This window comes from Vicia villosa, linkage group LG4, assembly GCF_029867415.1.
Source record: "Vicia villosa cultivar HV-30 ecotype Madison, WI linkage group LG4, Vvil1.0, whole genome shotgun sequence".
NCBI lineage: Eukaryota > Viridiplantae > Streptophyta > Magnoliopsida > Fabales > Fabaceae > Vicia > Vicia villosa.
This window is the reverse complement of record NC_081183.1, coordinates 154,934,300-154,954,769: the sequence shown is the minus strand read 5'-3', so window position 1 is coordinate 154,954,769 and position 20,470 is coordinate 154,934,300. Positions and strand designations below refer to the sequence as shown.

General features: G+C 36.5%; 3 protein-coding genes across 3 annotated transcripts; 1 reads left to right on the top strand and 2 right to left on the bottom strand.

Annotated features, from left to right (window-relative positions):
- Nucleotides 1-416: 416 nt before the first annotated feature.
- On the top strand, nt 417-2,352 carry LOC131598129 (omega-6 fatty acid desaturase, chloroplastic-like). Its single transcript, XM_058870760.1, has 6 exons — nt 417-461; nt 691-960; nt 1,047-1,190; nt 1,278-1,429; nt 1,521-1,643; nt 1,779-2,352. Exons 1-6 carry the CDS (start codon nt 417-419, stop codon nt 2,350-2,352), a joined length of 1,308 nt encoding a protein of 435 aa, XP_058726743.1.
- A 10,648-nt stretch (nt 2,353-13,000) lies between these two features.
- Nucleotides 13,001-16,852, bottom strand: LOC131595599 (S-formylglutathione hydrolase-like). Its single transcript, XM_058867991.1, has 6 exons — nt 16,506-16,852; nt 16,363-16,410; nt 15,087-15,283; nt 13,735-13,833; nt 13,587-13,652; nt 13,001-13,324 (listed from the first exon to the last, which is right to left on the bottom strand). Exons 1-6 carry the CDS (start codon nt 16,771-16,773, stop codon nt 13,145-13,147), a joined length of 858 nt encoding a protein of 285 aa, XP_058723974.1. The 5' UTR covers nt 16,774-16,852; the 3' UTR covers nt 13,001-13,144.
- A 998-nt stretch (nt 16,853-17,850) lies between these two features.
- On the bottom strand, nt 17,851-19,575 carry LOC131598128 (large ribosomal subunit protein uL5-like). Its single transcript, XM_058870759.1, has 3 exons — nt 19,431-19,575; nt 18,322-18,485; nt 17,851-18,015 (listed from the first exon to the last, which is right to left on the bottom strand). The coding sequence occupies exons 1-3, from the start codon at nt 19,573-19,575 to the stop codon at nt 17,851-17,853; spliced, it is 474 nt and encodes a 157-aa protein (XP_058726742.1).
- Nucleotides 19,576-20,470: the final 895 nt, after the last annotated feature.

Genomic DNA, 20,470 nt, shown 5'->3' with positions numbered 1-20,470 from the left:
TTTTCCAAGAGTCAAATCAAGGATATCAATTCTATTTCTAATACACATGCATTATTTCACCATTCAATTTTCCAGGTAATTGAAGTGTTTTTGGAAAATATAACTCAATAAATATTAAGGTTACTTTTAGAACACCAAATTTACATCGGTCAAAACTAATTTATTTTTTTTCTTATAGTTTGGGACAAATAAATGTCTTTTTTCTCTCTCTGAATAGTTTGGAAAGGAGAGAGTAACTCATACAAATGTTACATAGTCAATTTTTTTTTTCTTATAGTTTGGGACAAATAAATGTCTTTTTTCTCTCTCTGAATAGTTTGGAAAGGAGAGAGTAACTCATACAAATGTTACATAGTTTCTGACGTTCTTCACTTTTTTGTTGTTTTCTTCACTTTGAGGTTCTGACCACAAACAATATGTCTTATATGCTTACACTTGCGGATTCTTCACTCTTCTCCATGGTTTCAATTTTATCCCTTTGGTGGCAAGAGTTTAGCTTGTTTTATACTTTTAAGGTGTTACATTATAATAGGTACATGTTTTATTAAGTCTCGTCTTATGTTAGACTTTGCAGGGCACACACCAAAGGCCAATTTCAAATAGAAATACAACAGTCCACTTCACACCTGGTATGCTAGTATTAACTAGAGAGTACAATTATAAAAATTAAAAAAAAACTATGCATCATAGTTACATCACTCATTAGAAATAAATAGCTCTAATTTTTCTACAGGCTTATGTAAATCAAACAAAGACTATTCTATCTACAAAGGGTTTAGGCAACAAAGAATTTCAATCTTTAGGAAGAAAGCTTCCATCACAAAAGCTGTGGCAATTCCAGCGGAAAACACTGATGAATACAGAAAACAACAATGTGAACGTTACGGTTTTAAGAAAATTGGAGAACCACTTCCTGATAATGTTACGTTGAAGGATATCATCAATTCCTTACCCAAGAAGGTTGTTTTTTACTCAGATAATAGTATTGTGTATATACATGTATTTTATAACCATATTTTATTGACGACTTTAATTTTCGATAAAAGGTGTTCGAGATAGATGAAATGAAAGCATGGACAAGAGTATTGATATCGGTGGCGTCTTACGCATTGGGATTATTTTTTATTTCAAAAGCGCCTTGGTATCTACTTCCTCTCGCTTGGGCGTTTGCAGGAACAGCAGGAACCGGGGTTAGTTAGTTAGTTGGTTAGTTAGTTGGTAATCCTCCTATTTTCTCTTCATTGATATTATTTTTTATACTTTTTGTTTTCCACCAGCTTTTTGTTATAGGGCATGATTGTGCTCACAAATCATTTTCAAAGAATAAGTTAGTAGAAGACATTGTTGGAACTTTGGCTCTTTTGCCTCTAATTTATCCATACGAATCGTGGAGATTTAAACATGACAAACATCATGCTAAAACTAACATGTAAGTTTAGTTTAGTTTTCTATTTATCTTAGACGCGGTTTTACAAAAAAAAAAAACAATAATTGTGTTTTTGTTTTTCCTCTTCCTTTAGGTTGTATGAAGATACAGCATGGCATCCGGTTTGGAAAGAAGATTTTGATTCAAATCCAGTTTTGCGGAAAGCACTCGTATATGGATTGGGTCCTTTGCGTCCTTGGATGTCTATAGCACACTGGTATGTACTACTACTCTCTCCGTCTAATATTATAAGCAAATTTCACTTTTTAGATTAATTGAATAATTAATGTATCTTAACAGGCTTCTTAATCGAATAAGTACTAAATGAGTTTGCATGTTAACGATGTAACAGGCTTATTTGGCATTTTGATTTGAACAAGTTCAGACCAAATGAAGCAAAGAGAGTGAAGATAAGTATAGCTGCTGTGTTTGGTTTTATAGCAATTGGATGGCCTTTGATTATTTACGCCACGGGGTTGAGTGGTTGGTTTAAATACTGGTTGATGCCGTGGATGGGCTATCACTTCTGGATGAGTGTTTTCACTGTGGTGCATCACACGGCACCACACATACCATTCAAATACTCTCAGGACTGGAATGCTGCACAAGCACAGCTTAATGGAACAGTTCATTGTGAATATCCTAAATGGGTTGAGTTCCTCTGCCATGATATCAATGTTCATATTCCTCACCATGTGTCTCCGAAGATACCAAGCTATAACTTACGTGCAGCGCACGAGTCGCTACAGCAAAATTGGGGTAAGTATATGAATGAGGCTAGATGGAATTGGAGATTGATGAAGACAATCATGACGGAATGTCATGTGTATGATAAGGAGAAAAATTATGTTGCATTTGATGAACTTGACCCTAAAGAATCTCGTCCTATTACATTTTTGAGGAAACTCATGCCTCAATATGCATGATTTCTTCTATTTTTAGGTCAATTTTCTATTTTGCTCCTGTGTTTGATTTGTATATTTCATAATATTTGACATATCATATTAAGCAACTGATTATACCAGAAAATTGAATTTGTGTTGTTTTGATTTGGATACGGTGTGATCAATCTTACGTGTAGGATCAAATAACAATACAAAAATTAGAATTGTAATTTTAATATGAAATATTAATGTTAATGGATCAATTTATGATTCTAATTTTATTATGAAATATTTATGTTAATGGATCGACTCATTATTCTAATTTTAATATAAAATATTTATGTTAATGGCTCTGCTCATATCTTATTAGGAAACATTTATGCATTTGTTGAAGCCTAGACTAAATACTTATAATTCAATATTATAGATTTTCGAAAATTATTGCAGTTTACTCCTCTAAATTACAACTTAAGATAAGGCACCAATGTGTTATAGGCACATAGAAGTTATTGTATGCAACCAATTGTTATAAAGTCCCTGTTACAATAGGAAGTTTTAGTGATTGGATGCAAAAAGCATTAATAAATCATCACGATGTTATAGTCTTGTGTCTAATGATATCTTCTAAGTTGTTAAAGAAACTACAAAGGACATAAATACATGTTTCAAAATTTTCTCTCAGCCTTTAGTTGTATTTTTGTTGTTTTTCATGTATCACTGTCTCCTTATTAGTTAGTTATTAACATATCACAATAGAAAATGACTGATGACAAAAAAAAAAATTATAATAAACATGGTAAAGTATCACAACATGCCTCAATATGTATAGAAATTAAAAAGATAAATCGTCCAGAGCCCAAAGCTTAAAGCAAGGCAAGTGTTTGAAACTATTAAGATACTATCATCCAATAGTAAGGATTCTCTGTCTCATGGAAGGCCTCAGGCCAGTCCACAAACTCTTGCTCATGTTTTTTCACCTTTAGGACTTTTCGGGGGTCCATCAAACACGTCACTTCTTCTTCTGCTATATGCCTACCATGTTACTCTTGACAATTAAAACAAAGAAGTATATATAGTATTTATTTATGATTTAATCATATTTATATTGACATTAAACACCTAGCATTCATACATTCATTGTCGTGGTTCTGCGAGACACTAAAGTGAATCAGCCATGGTAGGAAGAAGATAAAGGGATTGGTGCAGCCCGATGCTCCATGATTTGAGGAAGTATTAGTAGCATCAAGACCAAGAGATATTTCTAGGACTAGTTTTTGATTCATTGACCATGGACTTGACTATGATTTTGTTGAAAGATGAAACTCAAAGACTTCTCCCTTTCATCTACCCATTGGTGAGAAGAGTTCACTATGAACGATGTATCTTTTATTATGCATTTCTTATTAAAGGTTGATTACTGATTCTGTCTTCTATTAGAGATTCAAAACACTAGAATTAATGGTTTAACACTTTGGAGATGATCCCTGTAGACCGAGCTTGAGATTTTATATACACGGGGATCCCATGCATGATTTGGATTTCTGAAGGTGATTGATAGCTTTTAAATTGTTTTCAAGTGTGTATTATATTTAAATTTAAGTTGTTTGATCTCCGTTTCTACTTGTTTATGCGTTTTCTCCGCATTTCAAGTGAAAAATAATCAATTATGGTCGAATGGGAGTCAAGGGAGAGCAAATCCATAAAGACCATCAAAGAGAGGAGTAGATGGTACAAAAACTATAGCCCACTACGCGTGACCGTAGCGCCCGCTAGGGCCATAGTGGCCCCAATCCATTGCCCTATAAAAAACAAGAGAGCTTCTACGCGTGACCCATAACCCATAACGCCTTCTACGGACCGTACTGGCCACTAGGACCCACCCATAGCCAATGCTACGGGTCATAACATCCCCAGTGCCAACCTCAAATTCCTTTGATTTGAGTAGTTTCCTTCTATCCCTTCAAGTCTCAACCATTTTTTATCAGTTGTAAAACTTCACAAGGGCTAATTACACGAGTTTAATGTTGTAATCATGTACTAGGGCCTATAAATAACTAGGATTCTGAGAGAAACAAGTACCACATTCTCTAAGATTCTGAGAGAAACAAGTACTACATTCTCTAGAACTCAATTTTACATTGTTATCTAACATGCCACCCTTATGTGTCCTCCATCTCTTTTTGGGCATCATTTGAATCAACTCCCAAGTATTGCACCATCATATACAGTGCATCAAGTTTGGTGATTATGAAGTGGTTTAATAATCTTTCTCTAATCGAAATATATAGTAGAGATGACACATCATCTAGTGAGATAGACATCTCACCAATCAGAAGATGAAAATATGACATATCTGAGCATCATCTTTCCATGCATAAATATTGACTACCTAGATAGTTGCATGGCATCATGAAACCATTACTCTTGAGACTACTGCAGCTTCGCAATCTTCATATTGTGGTTGATACATTTTAAAGCATCACAACACTCCAAAAGAAAATACATTATCATCGAAAAATTCTAATATTATAACATATATGTTTCAAAGTATAAATACAGATTTATTTTAACTCCCCATCTCACATGTGCATCTCACATTTGCATAGCAGTATAGTTTGCATACATGGGAAATAATTAAGTGTCGTAAGGGCCTCCTCCCAAAATCTTAAGAATAGATTATGAACGGAAAAATCGATAACATGTGCATCAGCATGGACTGGTGGGGCTTCCGGCCTACAACATGTGACACTTGCCTTTAAGAAGATGAAGCAGGTGACCCCTAAACTCTAGAAGTAAACGATTCAGCATCAAACATACTAGTACCAACTGATGGTCGTTAGGGTCTAGCTCTCTCCATGCGAACACGTTCATGCTGGGACACTTTATCATTCCTCAATCAATCTTAATTGTTAGCCATTTTACCTCTAATTAAACAAGACAAAACAGACAAAATCAAACCCATATGACAGACATGTAAAGTAAAGTCAAAAAATGCAGACATAATACGGAAGTGCACTTTAATAACTCAGAAAAATCAAATTCAAACAAAATATGAAATTACAATTTCGTATTTTTCTAAAATGCGGCAATTGCACAAAACGCATAAATCATCATACATGCTCTAAATATCAATCATGCCTCAATAAATTATGTATTATGGGTAACTTAAACAATCTATTTAGTAATGCATGCATCACAAATCATAAAAAGGAGATAAATGAAAAAAAACTTACCAAGTGTGAAATGTGGAAGCTCTTAAATTGAATGTACTTGAATAGTAATTGATAAAACTCTTAGATCAAACACAATGCAGTAGAAAGTTTGAGAAATATTGAAAAATGGTAGATTTGGAATTTCTCTCTCACACCATTTTTTTTTTGTTTAGAGGAAGTTCCATTGGAAATGAAAAAAACGAAAAAGTCTGGCGTAGTATAACACTCAAAACGCATCCAGAGATATATTTCCGTAAATCTTACGAAGATGCCGTGCATACTAATTTATGGCAAAATGCATCTAGAGATCATTTGTTGTGGTTCAAAGAATCCCTCCAAGGCAAAATTTCAAAAAGGAAAAGGTTGGTCATTTGGTTATCTACTTGTTGGGCCTAGTGGTGTGTGAGAAATGCGGTAATTTTCAAACAGTTAGATTTCCATGTAGGAGAGGTTATAGAAAGTGTTAAGCTTTTGTCTTGGTTTTGACATGTAATAGGTTCGAAAACAAAAAAGTGTACAAATTTCTACTTTTGGCGTCATAGTCCGTTGGACTTTTTGTGACAGTCGTAGTCGATGTAATCGGGCGAGTACCCCTTGTACTCTTATTATTAATCTCATTACCTATCAAAAAAAAATTTTTTTTGGCAAAATGATGATGATAGCTCACTTACATATTGTGGTGTGTAGTTTTGGTGCATCCAAAAATACCTCTTCGTATTTTAAAAACATTTTTTATTTTTCAATAGGGTGTGTCACACCACTAAAGATGCAATAAATGATCCCCATATATTTTGAGTGCTGTAAATGATTGTTGATAACTGAGATATGCCAACATAGTCGAAATGAAAGAGGGAAACTAGCCTAAGTATTATTCTAACCTAATTGTCATCATGATTTCTACCTAAAGTTATTATGATTCTACTTAAGGGAGCATACTTATGATACTAACAAAATAGGCCAAAAATATGGCAAAAAACAAGTAACAAAAATCACACAACAATTATACAAAAAAATAGCATGGAAATTATACAAAAGAAATAAACGAAGTGATCAAAAAATTAATACTAAAATTAGTCTAAAAATACTACTATTTTTATGGGTTTTTATAAAAGAACTTAAATGTCAAAATTAACCTAAAAAATCTACTATTTTTTATGAGTTTTGTGGAAAAATTAATGTCAACAATTACCTAAAAAATCTAACAAGTTTTATTGATTATTACCTAAAAATTCTAATAAGAAAAATATGTGAGTCAGGGGGTGCTAAGTTGAAAATAGGGTGCTGTCCAGTGATCCAGCCGCAGGCCCAGGGTAATGTTTTTGTTGCAGACTTTCTTAGTGCCAAAAAAGGCGTGGGCCTCAGGAGGGGTGTAATGAGCATTTCGTGGCCCAACAGTATTGTTTTCATATTTTTGTTCATGTTTCTTCATACAAAAAAGATGGTGATGGGCCAAAAGGGGGTGGATGTAAGCAATTCGGGACCCAATGTGTTTTATGATCCACTTGATTAATTCATAAATAATAATTAAAAAAAACAATAAATAAAAAAAGAAAATAGAATTGGGAACTTAGGGTTTATCGTGTGACGCTCAGACTCTCAAATCCTTCTCCTTCTTCGAAGACTCGCGGCGGCGACTTCTCAACCGCTCCGGCGAGGATTTTCCCCACCGCACAACTCTTATCTCAGTCTCAACTCTCACCCCGTTCACTCTCCTATTCAATCCTCATCTCAATCTTTCAATTCCTCTTCAAACCTATTATATCTAATCATTATAGATTGAAACCAAAAGACCTAAATCGTGAGAACAGTTCAGTGCCATAGATTACAGGTTTGAATACATACGACAATGCTACACGAAGATGCAAAAGGGATAGAGGATGAAGATCGAACGAGTTTCACGGTGTACCTATCGGAGACGAGTCCGGAGCTTCTTTAACCGCAAACACGAAGAAGTAGCATCCGGAGGATAAGCGTTGGACGCCCAGGTATGCACGTTCTTGCCTCGCTCTTGCTTATGATTCTGTCAGCTTGCTCTTCTTCTACTCTTTCCCTTTTTTGAACTTCTTTATGTTTCTTGCGTTGCGTATTGCGTGTGTCGTAGTGATTGAGAGACTGAGTCCGTGAGAATGAATTAAGAGAAATTGAGGTGAAGGTAAGATAACCAGTGATGCAGTTTAGCTCTGGTCCATTGAAGTTCAGTGAGGAGCTTCAATGGAGCGTTGGTTTTGAGCGTATAGTGGTGAGGGTGAGTGTGGGAAGTGCAGAGTGAGGGAGATGGATATAGGGAGAAGAGAGGATTCAGAGAGAGAAGGATGAAAGAGGTGGTTGTGGTGGTGGTGAATGAGCGTGAAGATGGTGATTGAAGGTGGCGGTTAGAGGTGGAGGAGAGTGGTGTGTAACGGTTGAATGGTGATAACTTGTAACGTGGTAACGGTGCCAATACAGGGTTTTCAAAGAGAATGATTGAAAAGATAAGATCTCAAAGCGATCTATGACTCAACATCGACTCGAAACCAGGAAAAGACCTATGGGTGATCTTTAGGACTGAAAGGAAAAGATCTCGTAGCGATCTATGACTCAACACCGACTCGAAACCAGGAGAAGATCTATGGGCGATCTTCAAGACTGAAAGATCTTGTGATGATCTATGACTCAACACCGACTCGAAACCAGGGTGAATGACTTGAAACCAGGGTAAGATCACCGGACCTACGACCCACAAGAATTGAAAGATAGGATAAACATCAACACTGTGGCTGGAGAAGGAGAAGATTATCAACAACACTGAGGCTGGGGACTGGGAATTGGTTTGATAGACATCAACACTAAGGTTGGAGGACATCAACACCGAGGTTGGCGAAGGAAGGGATTAACATCCACATTGAGGCTGGGAGAGGAAAGGATTAACATCAACACAGAGGCTGGTAAAGGAAAGGCATCGACATCAACACTGAGGTCGGAGGACATCAACACTGAGGTTGGAGCGAGAAATGATAAACATCAACACTGAGGTTGGGAATGACGATTGGCATCGACACTGAGATCGGTGAAGGAAAGGGTAGACATCAACACTGAGGTTGGGATTGGCATCGACACCAAGGTCGGTGAAGGAATGATAGACATCAACGCTGAGGCTGGGAAAAGAAAGGATTAACATCAACACTGAGGCTGGAATGATGATTGGCATCGACACTGAGGTCAGGGAAGAAAAGGATTATCATCAACACTGAGGCTGGGAAAGAAATAACAGACATCAACACTGAGGCTGGGAAAGGAAAGGATTAACATCAACACTGAGGCTGGAATGATGATTGGCATCGACAATGAGGTTGGGGAAGAAAAGGATTAACATCAACACTGAGGCTGGGAAAGAAATAATAGACATCAACACTGAGGCTGGGAAAGGAAAGGCATCGACACTGAGGTCGGTGGACATCAACACTGAGGTTGGAAAGAGAAACAATAAACATCAACATTGAGATTGGAGAACATCAACACTGAGGTTGGAAAGAGAAACGATAAACATCAACACTGAGGTTGGAGGACATCAACACTGAGGTTGGGAAAGAAATTTGGGCATCGACACTGAGGTCGGTGAAGGAATGATAGACATCAACACTGAGGTTGGAGGACATCAACACTGAGGTTGGAGAAGGAAAAGATTATCAACAACACTGAGGCTGGGGATTGGGAATTGGTTTTGAAATGGTTTGCCAGGACGGGAACTGGGCTTTGAAATGGTTCGAAGGTCGGAAGGCAAAGGACTCACAACGCGGGGGTTGGATTTGAAAATTTTGTCCGCATGAGGGAAGTGACCACGGAGACTAGTGACGATTAGACTCGACCCAAAAGACAACAGTACATACTGAAGAATCACGGAGATATCGATGCTTGCGAAGCCTAAGAATTACATTAATCCCTCAGGCCAAAAGGCAGGGTGTAACTCTTCAAGAGCGGAAATTATTCGAATTGCCACACACCAAGTATGGTTATTCAAACGATTGAAAAATGAGATGGGTTGAATGCCCACCCTCATTCACACTCTAATCTGCACGCAGCACACGGGAAATAACCACGACAAGACTAGTAACGACTAGACTCGACAAGAAGATGACAGTAACCACTGGAGATTACGGAGATATCGATGCTTACGAAGCATAAGAATTACATTAATCCCTCAGGCCGAAAGGCGGGGTGTAACTCTTCAAGAGCGGCAATCGTTCGAATTGCCACACACCAAGTATGGTTATTCAAACGATTGAAAAATGAGATGGGTTGAATGCCCACCCTCATTCACACTTTAATCTGCACGCAGCACACGGGAAATAACCTCGGAGACAACGATTCTGACGAAGAAAGACATTGTGTCCGACCCACACTGGAGAGAGAAAACGAGACTTCTTTTGGGGATTGAGGATACCAGGTATCGGCACCGGGGCTTGAGGAGATTTGTAATGTAGTAGCAGATATCGATCAGAGTTTGTAAGGACAACCTTTTATGTGGGGAAGTATCGTCGTCTTGATTGAGTGCTGATTTGTGTTATCTGGCTTATACTTTGTATGCATGTTTGAATTTTTCTATGGCGTAATGATTCGCTTTGACGGATATGCTACGCTTTTGAGGATGCAATGTTATATGCAGTGAACACTATATGCAGAATGCCAAATAAAGGCCTTGGTAAGACAAAGGAACAGGATCATTGGGGTCCGTTGCTTGTTCTCTCGAGATACCAATATGAGTTGGTGTTGAAAACCCTGCAGCAACAAAGATTATTGGCCACTGCGCTGAGGGTTATACTGCAGCTTTGTTGGGGAGGAAGGGACCGGAAAATAACTAAGACACTGTTTGATGAAACCAAGAGGTGGAGCGACAATTACTTCAGACAGGGAGGGCCTCTGTTCTACACCGAGATGGAGTAATATTTGAGTTTGCTTGTAGATCACCACCAGAATTGTTGGATGGGGTCTCTATTTTTTTATGTTGAACAAAGCTATTCGTGAATGAACTCATTTGCCTTAAGGAGTTGTTATGAATGAAAATGAATTGCCTGTTGTTTCCACTTGATATCTCTTTTATCACGTTGTTGTTTATTCTTGACCAATAATCAAATTTTGGATACCCTGAAAATGACACATCACATCATATGCACACATGCACGCATACATTCACATTATCACATTGCATTTTCAGGTTCTTGTATCAGAAACTAATTGGGGTCCCTTTCAGCTCAAATTTCTGCTCCAACGATAAAGCTGACTTCCCTACATCCGTACCGTACAAGGAACAATCAGAAGAGAATCATGGATAATCTCGAACAGATTCAGGCCGCACTCCGCAAAGACATGGACACTATGGGGGAGAGGATGAACCAACTCTTGGAGACCCTCCATGCTGTTATTCAGGGGCAAGATGAGCTCAGGAAGAACGTCGCTAGCTTGACCAAGGAAGTTCCTACCACTTCTACTGAGGGAGGACAGAAAACTAGTGAGGTGCCGGAGGAGGGTATTCCTAAGGAAGTGGACGATCATCACAATGTTATTGATCTTGATCAGGACCTTACTCCTGATCTGGCTGAAACTGCTAGGATGTATCATGCTCTTGAGGAGCGTCTCAAAGCCATCGAGGTTGCCAAGACTTCTAGCTTCAATACTGCTGCTTTGTGCCTAGTTCCTGGGATTGTTATTCCTCCGAAGTTTAAGGTGCCTGATTTCGACAAATACAAAGGTGTCACGTGCCCAGAGACTTATCTCCGTTCCTATTGTCGTAAGATGGTTGCTCATGCTGAGAACGAGCCTTTGCTTATGCAGTTCTTTCAAGACAGTCTCACCGGAGCTCCGTTAGAATGGTATATGCAACTCGAAAGGACTAACATCCGTACTTGGGGAGAGCTTGCTGATGCTTTTTTGAAGCATTATCACTATAACACTGCTATGGCTCCTAGCCGTGCTCAACTTCAGAATATGTCACAAAAGCCTGAGGAATCCTTTAAAGAGTATGCCTAGAGGTGGCGTGAATTTGCTGCTCGAGTCCAACCTCCTCTCTTGGACCGTGAATTGATTGATCTGTTTATGGGAACTCTGAAAGGGCCGTATCTTCAGCATATCGTCAGTAATACTTCTCCTTACTTCTCAGATGTGGTTATTATTGGTGAACGAGTTGAGAATTGTGTCAAAGCTGGTACCATTCAAGGTGTCCCTGGTCCTAGCAACTCTAATGGCAATGGTAAGAAGCCGTACTCTGGGTTTGTAAAGAAGAAAGAGGGTGAGACTAGTACTGCCTCTGTTGACAAGGGCCAAGCTCCTGCCTATTCTGCTGTTCCGCCTCCGTATTATCCAATGCCTTTTGCTATTCCTGGTCAGTATGTTCCTCAGGCATATGCTGCTGCGCTTCCGCAACCATGGGTGGCACCTCAACAACCTTTCGTACCACAACAACAGGTTGCTGCTCCTCAAAATCGTCAGCAAAATCCTAGGCCTCAAGGTCAGAGAGCTCCACAGAGGCAAAGATATCCTGAAAGGCGTATAGACCCTGTTCCTTCCTTTGTTAGGTTTTCTGATATTCCTTTCCCTTATGGGATAAATATATTGGTGGCGACTCGATTCATTTTTCGCGAGCATGCGACACATTGGAAATGAAAAAAACGAAAAGTCTGGCGTAGAATAACACTCAAAACGCATCCAGAGATATATTTCCGTAAATCTTACGAAGATGCCGTGCATACTAATTTATGGCAAAATGCATCCAGAGATCATTTGTTGTGGTTCAAAGAATCCCTCCAAGGCAAAATTTCAAAAAGGAAAAGGTTGGTCATTTGGTTATCTACTTGTTGGGCCTAGTGGTGTGAGAAATGCGGTAATTTTCAAACAGTTAGATTTCCATGTAGGAGAGGTTATAGAAAGTGTTAAGCTTTTGTCTTGGTTTTGAAATGTAATAGGTTCGAAAACAAAAAGGTGTACAAATTTCTACTTTTGGCGTCATAGTCCGTTGGACTTTTTGTGACAGTCGTAGTCGATGTAATCGGGCGAGTACCCCTTATACTCTTATTATTAATCTCATTACCTATCAAAAAAAAAATTTTTTTGACAAAATGATGATGATAGCTCACTTACATATTGTGGTGTGTAGTTTTGGTGCATCCAAAAATACCTCTTCGTATTTTAAAAACATTTTTTATTTTTCAATAGGGTGTGTCACACCACTAAAGATGCAATAAATAATCCCCATATATTTTGAGTGCTGTTAATGATTGTTGATAACTGAGATATGCCAACATAGTCGAAATATTAATAATCCCTTAACACCTCAATTTTGTTATATCTATAACTGATACTTTTATAAACAGTGCACCTTACTGCAATCCAATGCAGCCATTTAGGTGCACTAGTTAATGGATAATCATCACAAGAATTAAGATTTAAGAACCAAAAATCATGGTATGGTTTCTCACTCAAACATGGATTAGTTTAGAACCTGCATGTAGACATGAAAGAAGTTCCAATTGATATCCATAGTCAAACACAAAGCAAAGTATCACAATTCCCAAATAAAAAGAGTGAGTAGATTGAGTAAAATAAAACAGAACAGTTGTAGATCATTAGAGTGCACACAACTTTATTAAGCTTTAAGCTTTAAGAGCTTGAGCATGATGCCGAATGTGGTCATCAATGAAGGTGGCAATGAAATAGTAGGAGTGGTCATAACCAGGTTGAAGACGTAACAACAGTGGAACGTTGCCATTCTTGCAGGCCTCTTCAAACTTGTGAGGCAACAGTTGATCATGCAGAAATTTGTCATCTTCCCCCTGAAAATTAGAGCAATAGTAAGATGCAGCAAGAATTCAAGAGAGCATCTATGTAATAACTTGAAATCTTGCTGTGACAAACAGCATTATATCAGTATTATATCGCCCTACCATTTTTCTTTACTCAACCGGTTATCAAAAATTGATTTCTCAAAGACAAATTTAATAAAATCTGACAGCAGCTCAAATTTTGTCACTCATTTTTATTATACAGTTCACAATTTTAAAAAAGTAAATGAATAAACATCACAAGATCATGTACCTGATCAATCAAAATGGTGGTAGATGCATTGGGATGCTTTTTGACCAGATAAGTGGCGTCGTAATCCTGCATTTTTCAAATGCTTATAATAATGAAATATCAAGACTTAATAAGAAAAGTGAACATGAAAGTTTCCCCCCTAATTTACCTCCCAATCAGACTTATTGCCACCTAGATAATTAGTGAATGCCTTCTGACCCCAAGGACAATTCGCAGGATTTGCTATTGGTGCAAAGGCAGAAACTGACTGAAACAGTAATAAAAAACACAAGAATAAAATTATGTTAGAGTTCCCAGTAATAAGTACAGTACTTATCATGACAATTGAGAAATAACAAAATACACTTCCATATGTTGTTTTAGGCAATAGAGTTCTACAAACATCAAAAAATGTAATCAGAAGAATGAGATGTTTGGTTCTAACTTGCAAAAAAATCTTAGACAGTTATTATGAATACTAAATTTATGTGCAGCAATTTTTGGTATAAGTTTGCATAACCTGAGTGCAGCAATCCCCAGTTATTAGCTCCAGGACATGGTTAATAAATTTGCAATTTCATGCTCACTACCATTACTTAAATGAAAACTTCTTATTCTGGTGTTTCTTTTCAAGCCTCAACTTAGATGTTACAACAACTCCTTGAGTCGTCAAATAGAACTATTTTGTTGGTAGAAAACATACATTAAAGCACTAACTCTTATATGTTTCCAAATCCTATAACTACATCCACCTATATGATGTTGACTCCAGGTAATATAAATCTACGGATATAGGAAAACCTTTTGGTACACCTTCATTCTAATTCCGAAGCTTCCATATCCTAGCTTAGAATGGAGAATCGGTGCCGAGAAGAAAAATGGTAGGGTTAGGAAGCAGCATCCATAAATGGAAAGTCACAACCAACAATCTTAACAAGTCCTTGCCCGTCTTTAAGAAAACATGTGACATCTTACCGCAATCATTATATTACATCATAAAATTGAAAAGGAAAAAAAAAACTATTGATGAACTTCAATAATATACTCTTACAAAGAATAGTTACTACAGCTATGTCCCCTGAAGGCTAATATTAATTGTACCCAAAATCTATTCAGGGAAGCATCCGATAAACATTTTTTATTTCTGACATTATCTTTCAACAACTAAATACGAAAGGTTCAATTTAAAAGGTAAACTTTATACTCATCAAGACTATGGAATATCCTGAAAAATATTTGAAGCCACAAACCTTACGCCAAATAAATCACCGAATATTTCTCAACTGTCCAAATGCAATTGAGATTGCTAAATATGAAAATACTAAGACAGCCAACTTTGGGAGTAAAAAAATATTGATGTGCAATATCTTAGTCAAGGAAAGCAATTGTTAACAAAAAATATATTACGTCAACAGCAATACTAGCCATTATTTTTAGGACATTGCCAAGATGAAGATTTTCTATGTAACTCCTTTCGGCTATATTGAAATGAGAAGTTTTTTGTTCATCCTTATGACTTACCTTATATTTATCCAGGTTTTTCAGGTAGATAGTAAGTGCACCATGCCCACCCATAGAATGGCCAAATATGGAAGCTTTTGATGTGTCAAGCTGTGGAAAGTTATCACGTAGAAGCTCGGGCAGTTCCTTGACAACATAATCATACATTCGCCAATTCTTCCATTTCTCTTGTGTAGCATTGAGATAAAATCCTGCACCTGTTCCGGAAAGTAAATATGCAATTAAGATATCTTCTGCAAAAAAAATATGTATATGTACATCTCAAGGTAACTTTGCCTATAGACCAGAACTGATAAACTAATTCCACTAAAGAAAACAACAATGTCTTCCAAATAGGAATGAATATTTTTTCCTAAAGAAAAATTGATATTTTGAAGTTAGTGGTATAAATTTGAAGTCCTGTTTTTCAGAGTACACGCACAGGAGTAGGTGAACTGTAACTGCATACACAATGGCATTTCTTTTCAAAAGTATTCTCTAACAACAGAAAATCCCCTCAACCCTTTTGTGGTATCAACCGGAATACTAGGTTATGGTATTTGTCCCATTTATGCCAAGAGAAGAGAAAAAAGGAGGGTGTGGGTCAAATGGTACGTTAAAGGAGAAATGAATGGGTTGAGATGCCAGATGGGTGAGGGGCATAGGAAAAAGTTGTCGAATTCAAGGCCACTGATTAAATGAAATTGATAAACTATTTTCAAAATGAACATATTTGCGCAAACAGAATAACCAAAACACCATATGACTGTGCAATATGGAGAGGATGTGGGTTGGGGAAGGAGTGGATGGAATGATGGGTAATTATAATAACAGATTTAAATTTGTAAGGATGTGGTAAGATGTAGGTTGAAGGGAGACCCTACCCTCTTCAAAGGAGAGGGTGTCATCCAGAGCCGCAATTTTGAACTGCGGGAGGAAGAGCCAGTGGAGGAGAGGTTCTTAATTGATTGCATGCTGCACCAAGTGGAAGCTGCATTTGAGGATGAAATTCCAAGTTGCTTCAAAATTGTTTTGGTAGAATTTGCAGAGGTACTTCATCATGCTAAAAGGGGATCCAATCTATATAGTTAATCTCACATATAGCATTGCGTAGCACCGACCCCCTAAAATGTTACAGGGTACAGTGAAAAGCCACTATTACAAAGACTATAAATCAGTGTAGAAAGTAAATATAAACACTAAAAAATACACAAAATTAAAGAGACCGTGATACTTAATAGTTAAAGAACCTAAATGATAGAGCAATTAAATCTCAAATGAATACAAACACACATACCTACACCAAAATCCCAGGAATCTGCTTCTCCTTCAACATTCAAACCTCCTGTTACAGGAATTTTACCGTACCATCAATCAATGGATCATCATGCATTACCAATTATATATATCTAACAAAAAAGGGAGAGGAACAAAAGTTACTGGGAGAAGTGTCGGGAACGATCAAGGCAACACCGTGTTGGGAAGCGGCGCGTTGAGCACCGGATTTGAAAATGAAATTCTCGTCGGTGCAAGTGAGACCAGATAGCCAGTAGAGAAGAGGGAATTTTTGGGAATCGGTGGAATCGGAAGGTGGGAAGTATATGTGGAAGTTCATGGAACATCCAAGGGTATGGCTGTAATGTTTGTATCGCTTGTTGTAACCTCCATGCATCTTCGCACTACTCGTCTCCGTCACTCCTCCCTCCATTTTCGTTTTCTTCTTTCTCTCTCTCTCTACAAACTCTCTCACTCTTTCTGACTAAGACTGTATGTGACACTGACGATGGGGTGCCCACTTCCGAATTATATATGCACCATACATATCGTATTCAACCCGAACCGGGTCGACTGGACATGTTTATCAATTTTCCTACATTTTTGCCATGAATTTTCCATTTTGCCCTGACCCATTTTACCTATATCTGTTATTTTTTTTTTTTTAATCATTTACTCAATTTTACCGTAAAAAAATTAATTAGTTTTTCAATGTTGCTTAGCTTCCCAAATATATATATACTAGTGTTTCTACCCGTGCGAGGCACGGGATAAAATTTCTTATAGTAAAAAAAAATCTTATAATTACTTATAATTTATAAATAAAGTTATATTAACATTATAATTTGTCTTCGTTATTAGTTGCACACACATTTTTTTTATCAATAATAAACTATATTTTGTTAATAAAAATATCTTTTTTACTTAAAAACTTAATTTATTTATCTATAAAACAATTTTTTAGTTTTTAAATTATGATGCTAATTTAAAAAGAATAGAATTTGTTAATTTCTTTTGTAAATTATAAAAAAAACATTTAGTATTTAAATATATAATATCAATTAAGAAATTAAAATAACTTTTTTTAGAAACTTATCTACTACACACAAATATCCTATTCTCACTCTATTCTATATTCACATTGCAAGTAAGATGTTCAAATGATTTTGTTTTGTTTTCCTGTTACTTTGTGAAAGAAATACATATATCACATTATTCCAACCTAATAATAGTTATGTTACACACAACCATTATCCCACTACACACTATTTATATAGCAAGTGCAACACACACTTTGAATTATAAGCCAATTACAAATATCAGGATGGTTACAAATAATTAATGGTTTTGTTAAACATCATTCACTATGTTTGATTGTGTTCAAAAGAGAAATAAACAGTTCAAAACAAAAGAGAATAAGGCTAAAGACTAAACATATAATATAGACATAATTATTCCTGCTTTGCCTTTGAAGTTTGAACCTTTTAATGGTTTACCTTCCAAAACCAGTCTATAGACATAAAACACCACTACAGCACCACTTCATGGCATCATCCTCTGTGACACGATACTGAAATCCAACATGTGCCTTGCACCGGCGACGACGTCCAACACAGTAACCAGGGCGCTCCAACACCACAAAGAAATCCATTCCTTGAATGTCAGTGGACGGATCCTACCTGAAGCATAATTTTAAACATATCATAATTTTTTTTGCTCCTCGACTTCAAATTTTCACACAACATCTCAGTTGCAGCCGCCACGACAAATTAAAATGAACAGGCCAGATAACAATCACAATCACATCAACACACTAATTAGTAGTCAAAAGAAAGAGCAAACTATGCAAGTTTTATCGTAATATGAAAATATACGAACGAAACCTATTATCAAATATGTATAACAAATAAGAACTCTATTTAAGCATAAATTATAGTTTTCATGGGTTACTTGATCCCCAAATCTATATGTTCTTGAATACCAAAGCCAAAACATCCAATATCGTTGAATTTCTCCTCAACAACTCATATTCTTTGACTTTCAACCCGCTTTCTAAAAGCTGCATTGCCTTGTCGCCGCTAACAGTGACATAACATGCCATCTTTTCATTCCTTCTATAACCAAAGGATCGGACGGTGTACCTAGCTGTTAATAAGCACCACAGTGAAAGAAGAACTAATCAGATTATAACTCAAACGCTAACCCAAGCATCCCATAAACATTTAAATTATGTCGTGAATTGGTGATGCCATCAAATAAATTGATGTTTTAAACTATTTAAATAGACTTGTATTACGATTTACGAATGAAATTCTCTCAGTGAAGAGGGTTGGTAATTAATGCCCATCTGCAAGGTACGTGAGCATTGAAATAGATTGTCCTATTATTTATTAGATGTTCAAACAGTCTGTTGATGCAAAAATGTACCTGAGCACCCTCTCTTAAGTCCTTAATCTTGACTTTAGGTAACATGCATCTTGAATAGCTGCCATTGCCGACGGGACCAGGATCATGAAAACTAAAATAAAAAAGTAAGTAGTGTATTAATCAAGAAGACAGTCTACACAAAGAATAGAAAGAACAGTGTTTTTTAACTATTAGAAAGCTACTGCAATTGCTTTACCTTTCTCATCAACACTTTGTGATATCAAGTAAAACTAAATTCCTTTAAGCCTTAAGAATCATTGTGAAATAGGTAGCTTGAATGAAACTCTATGTAATTAAGAGGAAAACTGTAAGCTGACTCCTCAGCCAAAATCTCATCATTGATGCAATTTAAGGAATTAAACAATAAGAAAACCAAGCCTAGTATATATTGATCAAAAGACCAAGGTGACTCCAAAGTCTCTGTATTGTTAACATTCTGTAGAATCATAAATAAATGAAAGGATCAAGGTGAATTATAGAAAGTAGAAACTCGCACACACAACCGCAAAATAGAAAGAAACATAAAAGCTACGTCGGTAAATAGAAAGAAACACAAGCCTCATTCATTCTGCGATATTGAATACTGTCAACAATATTATTGGTGTCATGTCCACCTCGTAAAGTACCAAGGACAGTTCCTCCGCACTTATGTATCCCATTAACATTCAACGGAGTTAAAGCGACTGTATTGCATCATAGTTTCATCTTCAATGGTAGAATTTAGTTTCATAAGTGAAGCCACAACAACTTTCATTCTTGGACATCCTTTCGAGTCTTGATTTGTGCAATCCTTTGCAACTTGTGCCATCTGCTAGTGGAAAACAGGTAAACCTTATATGATGTTGAAATTAGAAAAAAAAATTGTTTATGATTCATAAATAATACCTTGTAAATTGAGTAGTTATCTCCTTTGATCCAGTAGCTTTCTTAGACCCTCTGTAGAATTTCCCTCTTGATCAAAACTTCTTCAAACTGACATAGATATCATTCTAAATTAGCTTTATATAGCTATAAATAAGGTTATAAATTGAGAAATAAAAATCAACTACCAAATTAATAATAATAATCTATCGATAATCAATAATGACAGTTAGAATATTAATCATTCAAGATCTGGTGCTCCAAATGCTTCACACTTCATTTTAGTATTAACATAAGCACTCGTAGCGATATTACGATCTTCAAATGCAACACCTGCAATAAGAAAAGTTTCATAAGACACATAATACTAAACACATTATAAACTCTCTTTAGTATACATTTACAACAAAAAGCATGTTATACCTGGTTCTGTGATTGCAGTTCACCATAAAGATCAAGAAAGAAATCACAAATCAGTTATTAGTTATTATATAACGAAATACAAATCACAAATCTCAAATTAGTAGTCATACTTCAATGCTCCAGCTATAATTCAGTATATACATAAAATAGATCCAAACAAAATGGTAAAACTATTTGTTACATGACAACAGCTAGTGTGGAACCAACAGCTGAACTCCCCTGATATCAATAACAACATTTACGACATTTTATTTAAGCAACATACCAGCGTCGCTTCTATCATAAACAACAAAAAAGAGGTTCAACAACGAAAAAATAAACGACAAAAAAGAGGTTCATTTGAGATGTCTTCTTCCACATGAACCTGAAATAGAATAGTCACAAAATATGACATTTACTTTAAATATAATTCTATCAGT

Bases quoted from the DNA above. Each gene is read 5' to 3' on its own strand.
- LOC131598129 (XM_058870760.1), top strand. From the start codon at position 417: ATGTCTTATATGCTTACACTTGCGGATTCTTCACTCTTCTCCATG. The intron at 961-1,046 runs GTTGTTTTTTAC...TTTCGATAAAAG, and splicing joins TCAATTCCTTACCCAAGAAG to GTGTTCGAGATAGATGAAAT. The intron at 1,191-1,277 runs GTTAGTTAGTTA...GTTTTCCACCAG, and splicing joins CAGGAACAGCAGGAACCGGG to CTTTTTGTTATAGGGCATGA.
- LOC131595599 (XM_058867991.1), bottom strand. From the start codon at position 16,773: ATGGAGGGAGGAGTGACGGAGACGAGTAGTGCGAAGATGCATGGAGGT. The intron at 13,653-13,734 runs GTAAATTAGGGG...TGAAAAATGCAG, and splicing joins GCAATAAGTCTGATTGGGAG to GATTACGACGCCACTTATCT. The intron at 13,325-13,586 runs GTACATGATCTT...TCTAATTTTCAG, and splicing joins CCACCATTTTGATTGATCAG to GGGGAAGATGACAAATTTCT.
- LOC131598128 (XM_058870759.1), bottom strand. From the start codon at position 19,575: ATGGCACAAGTTGCAAAGGATTGCACAAATCAAGACTCGAAAGGATGT. The intron at 18,486-19,430 runs GTTAATGGGATA...GCTTATTAACAG, and splicing joins TCGCTTTAACTCCGTTGAAT to CTAGGTACACCGTCCGATCC. The intron at 18,016-18,321 runs GTATTCAAGAAC...TGCTTCAGGTAG, and splicing joins TATTGGATGTTTTGGCTTTG to GATCCGTCCACTGACATTCA.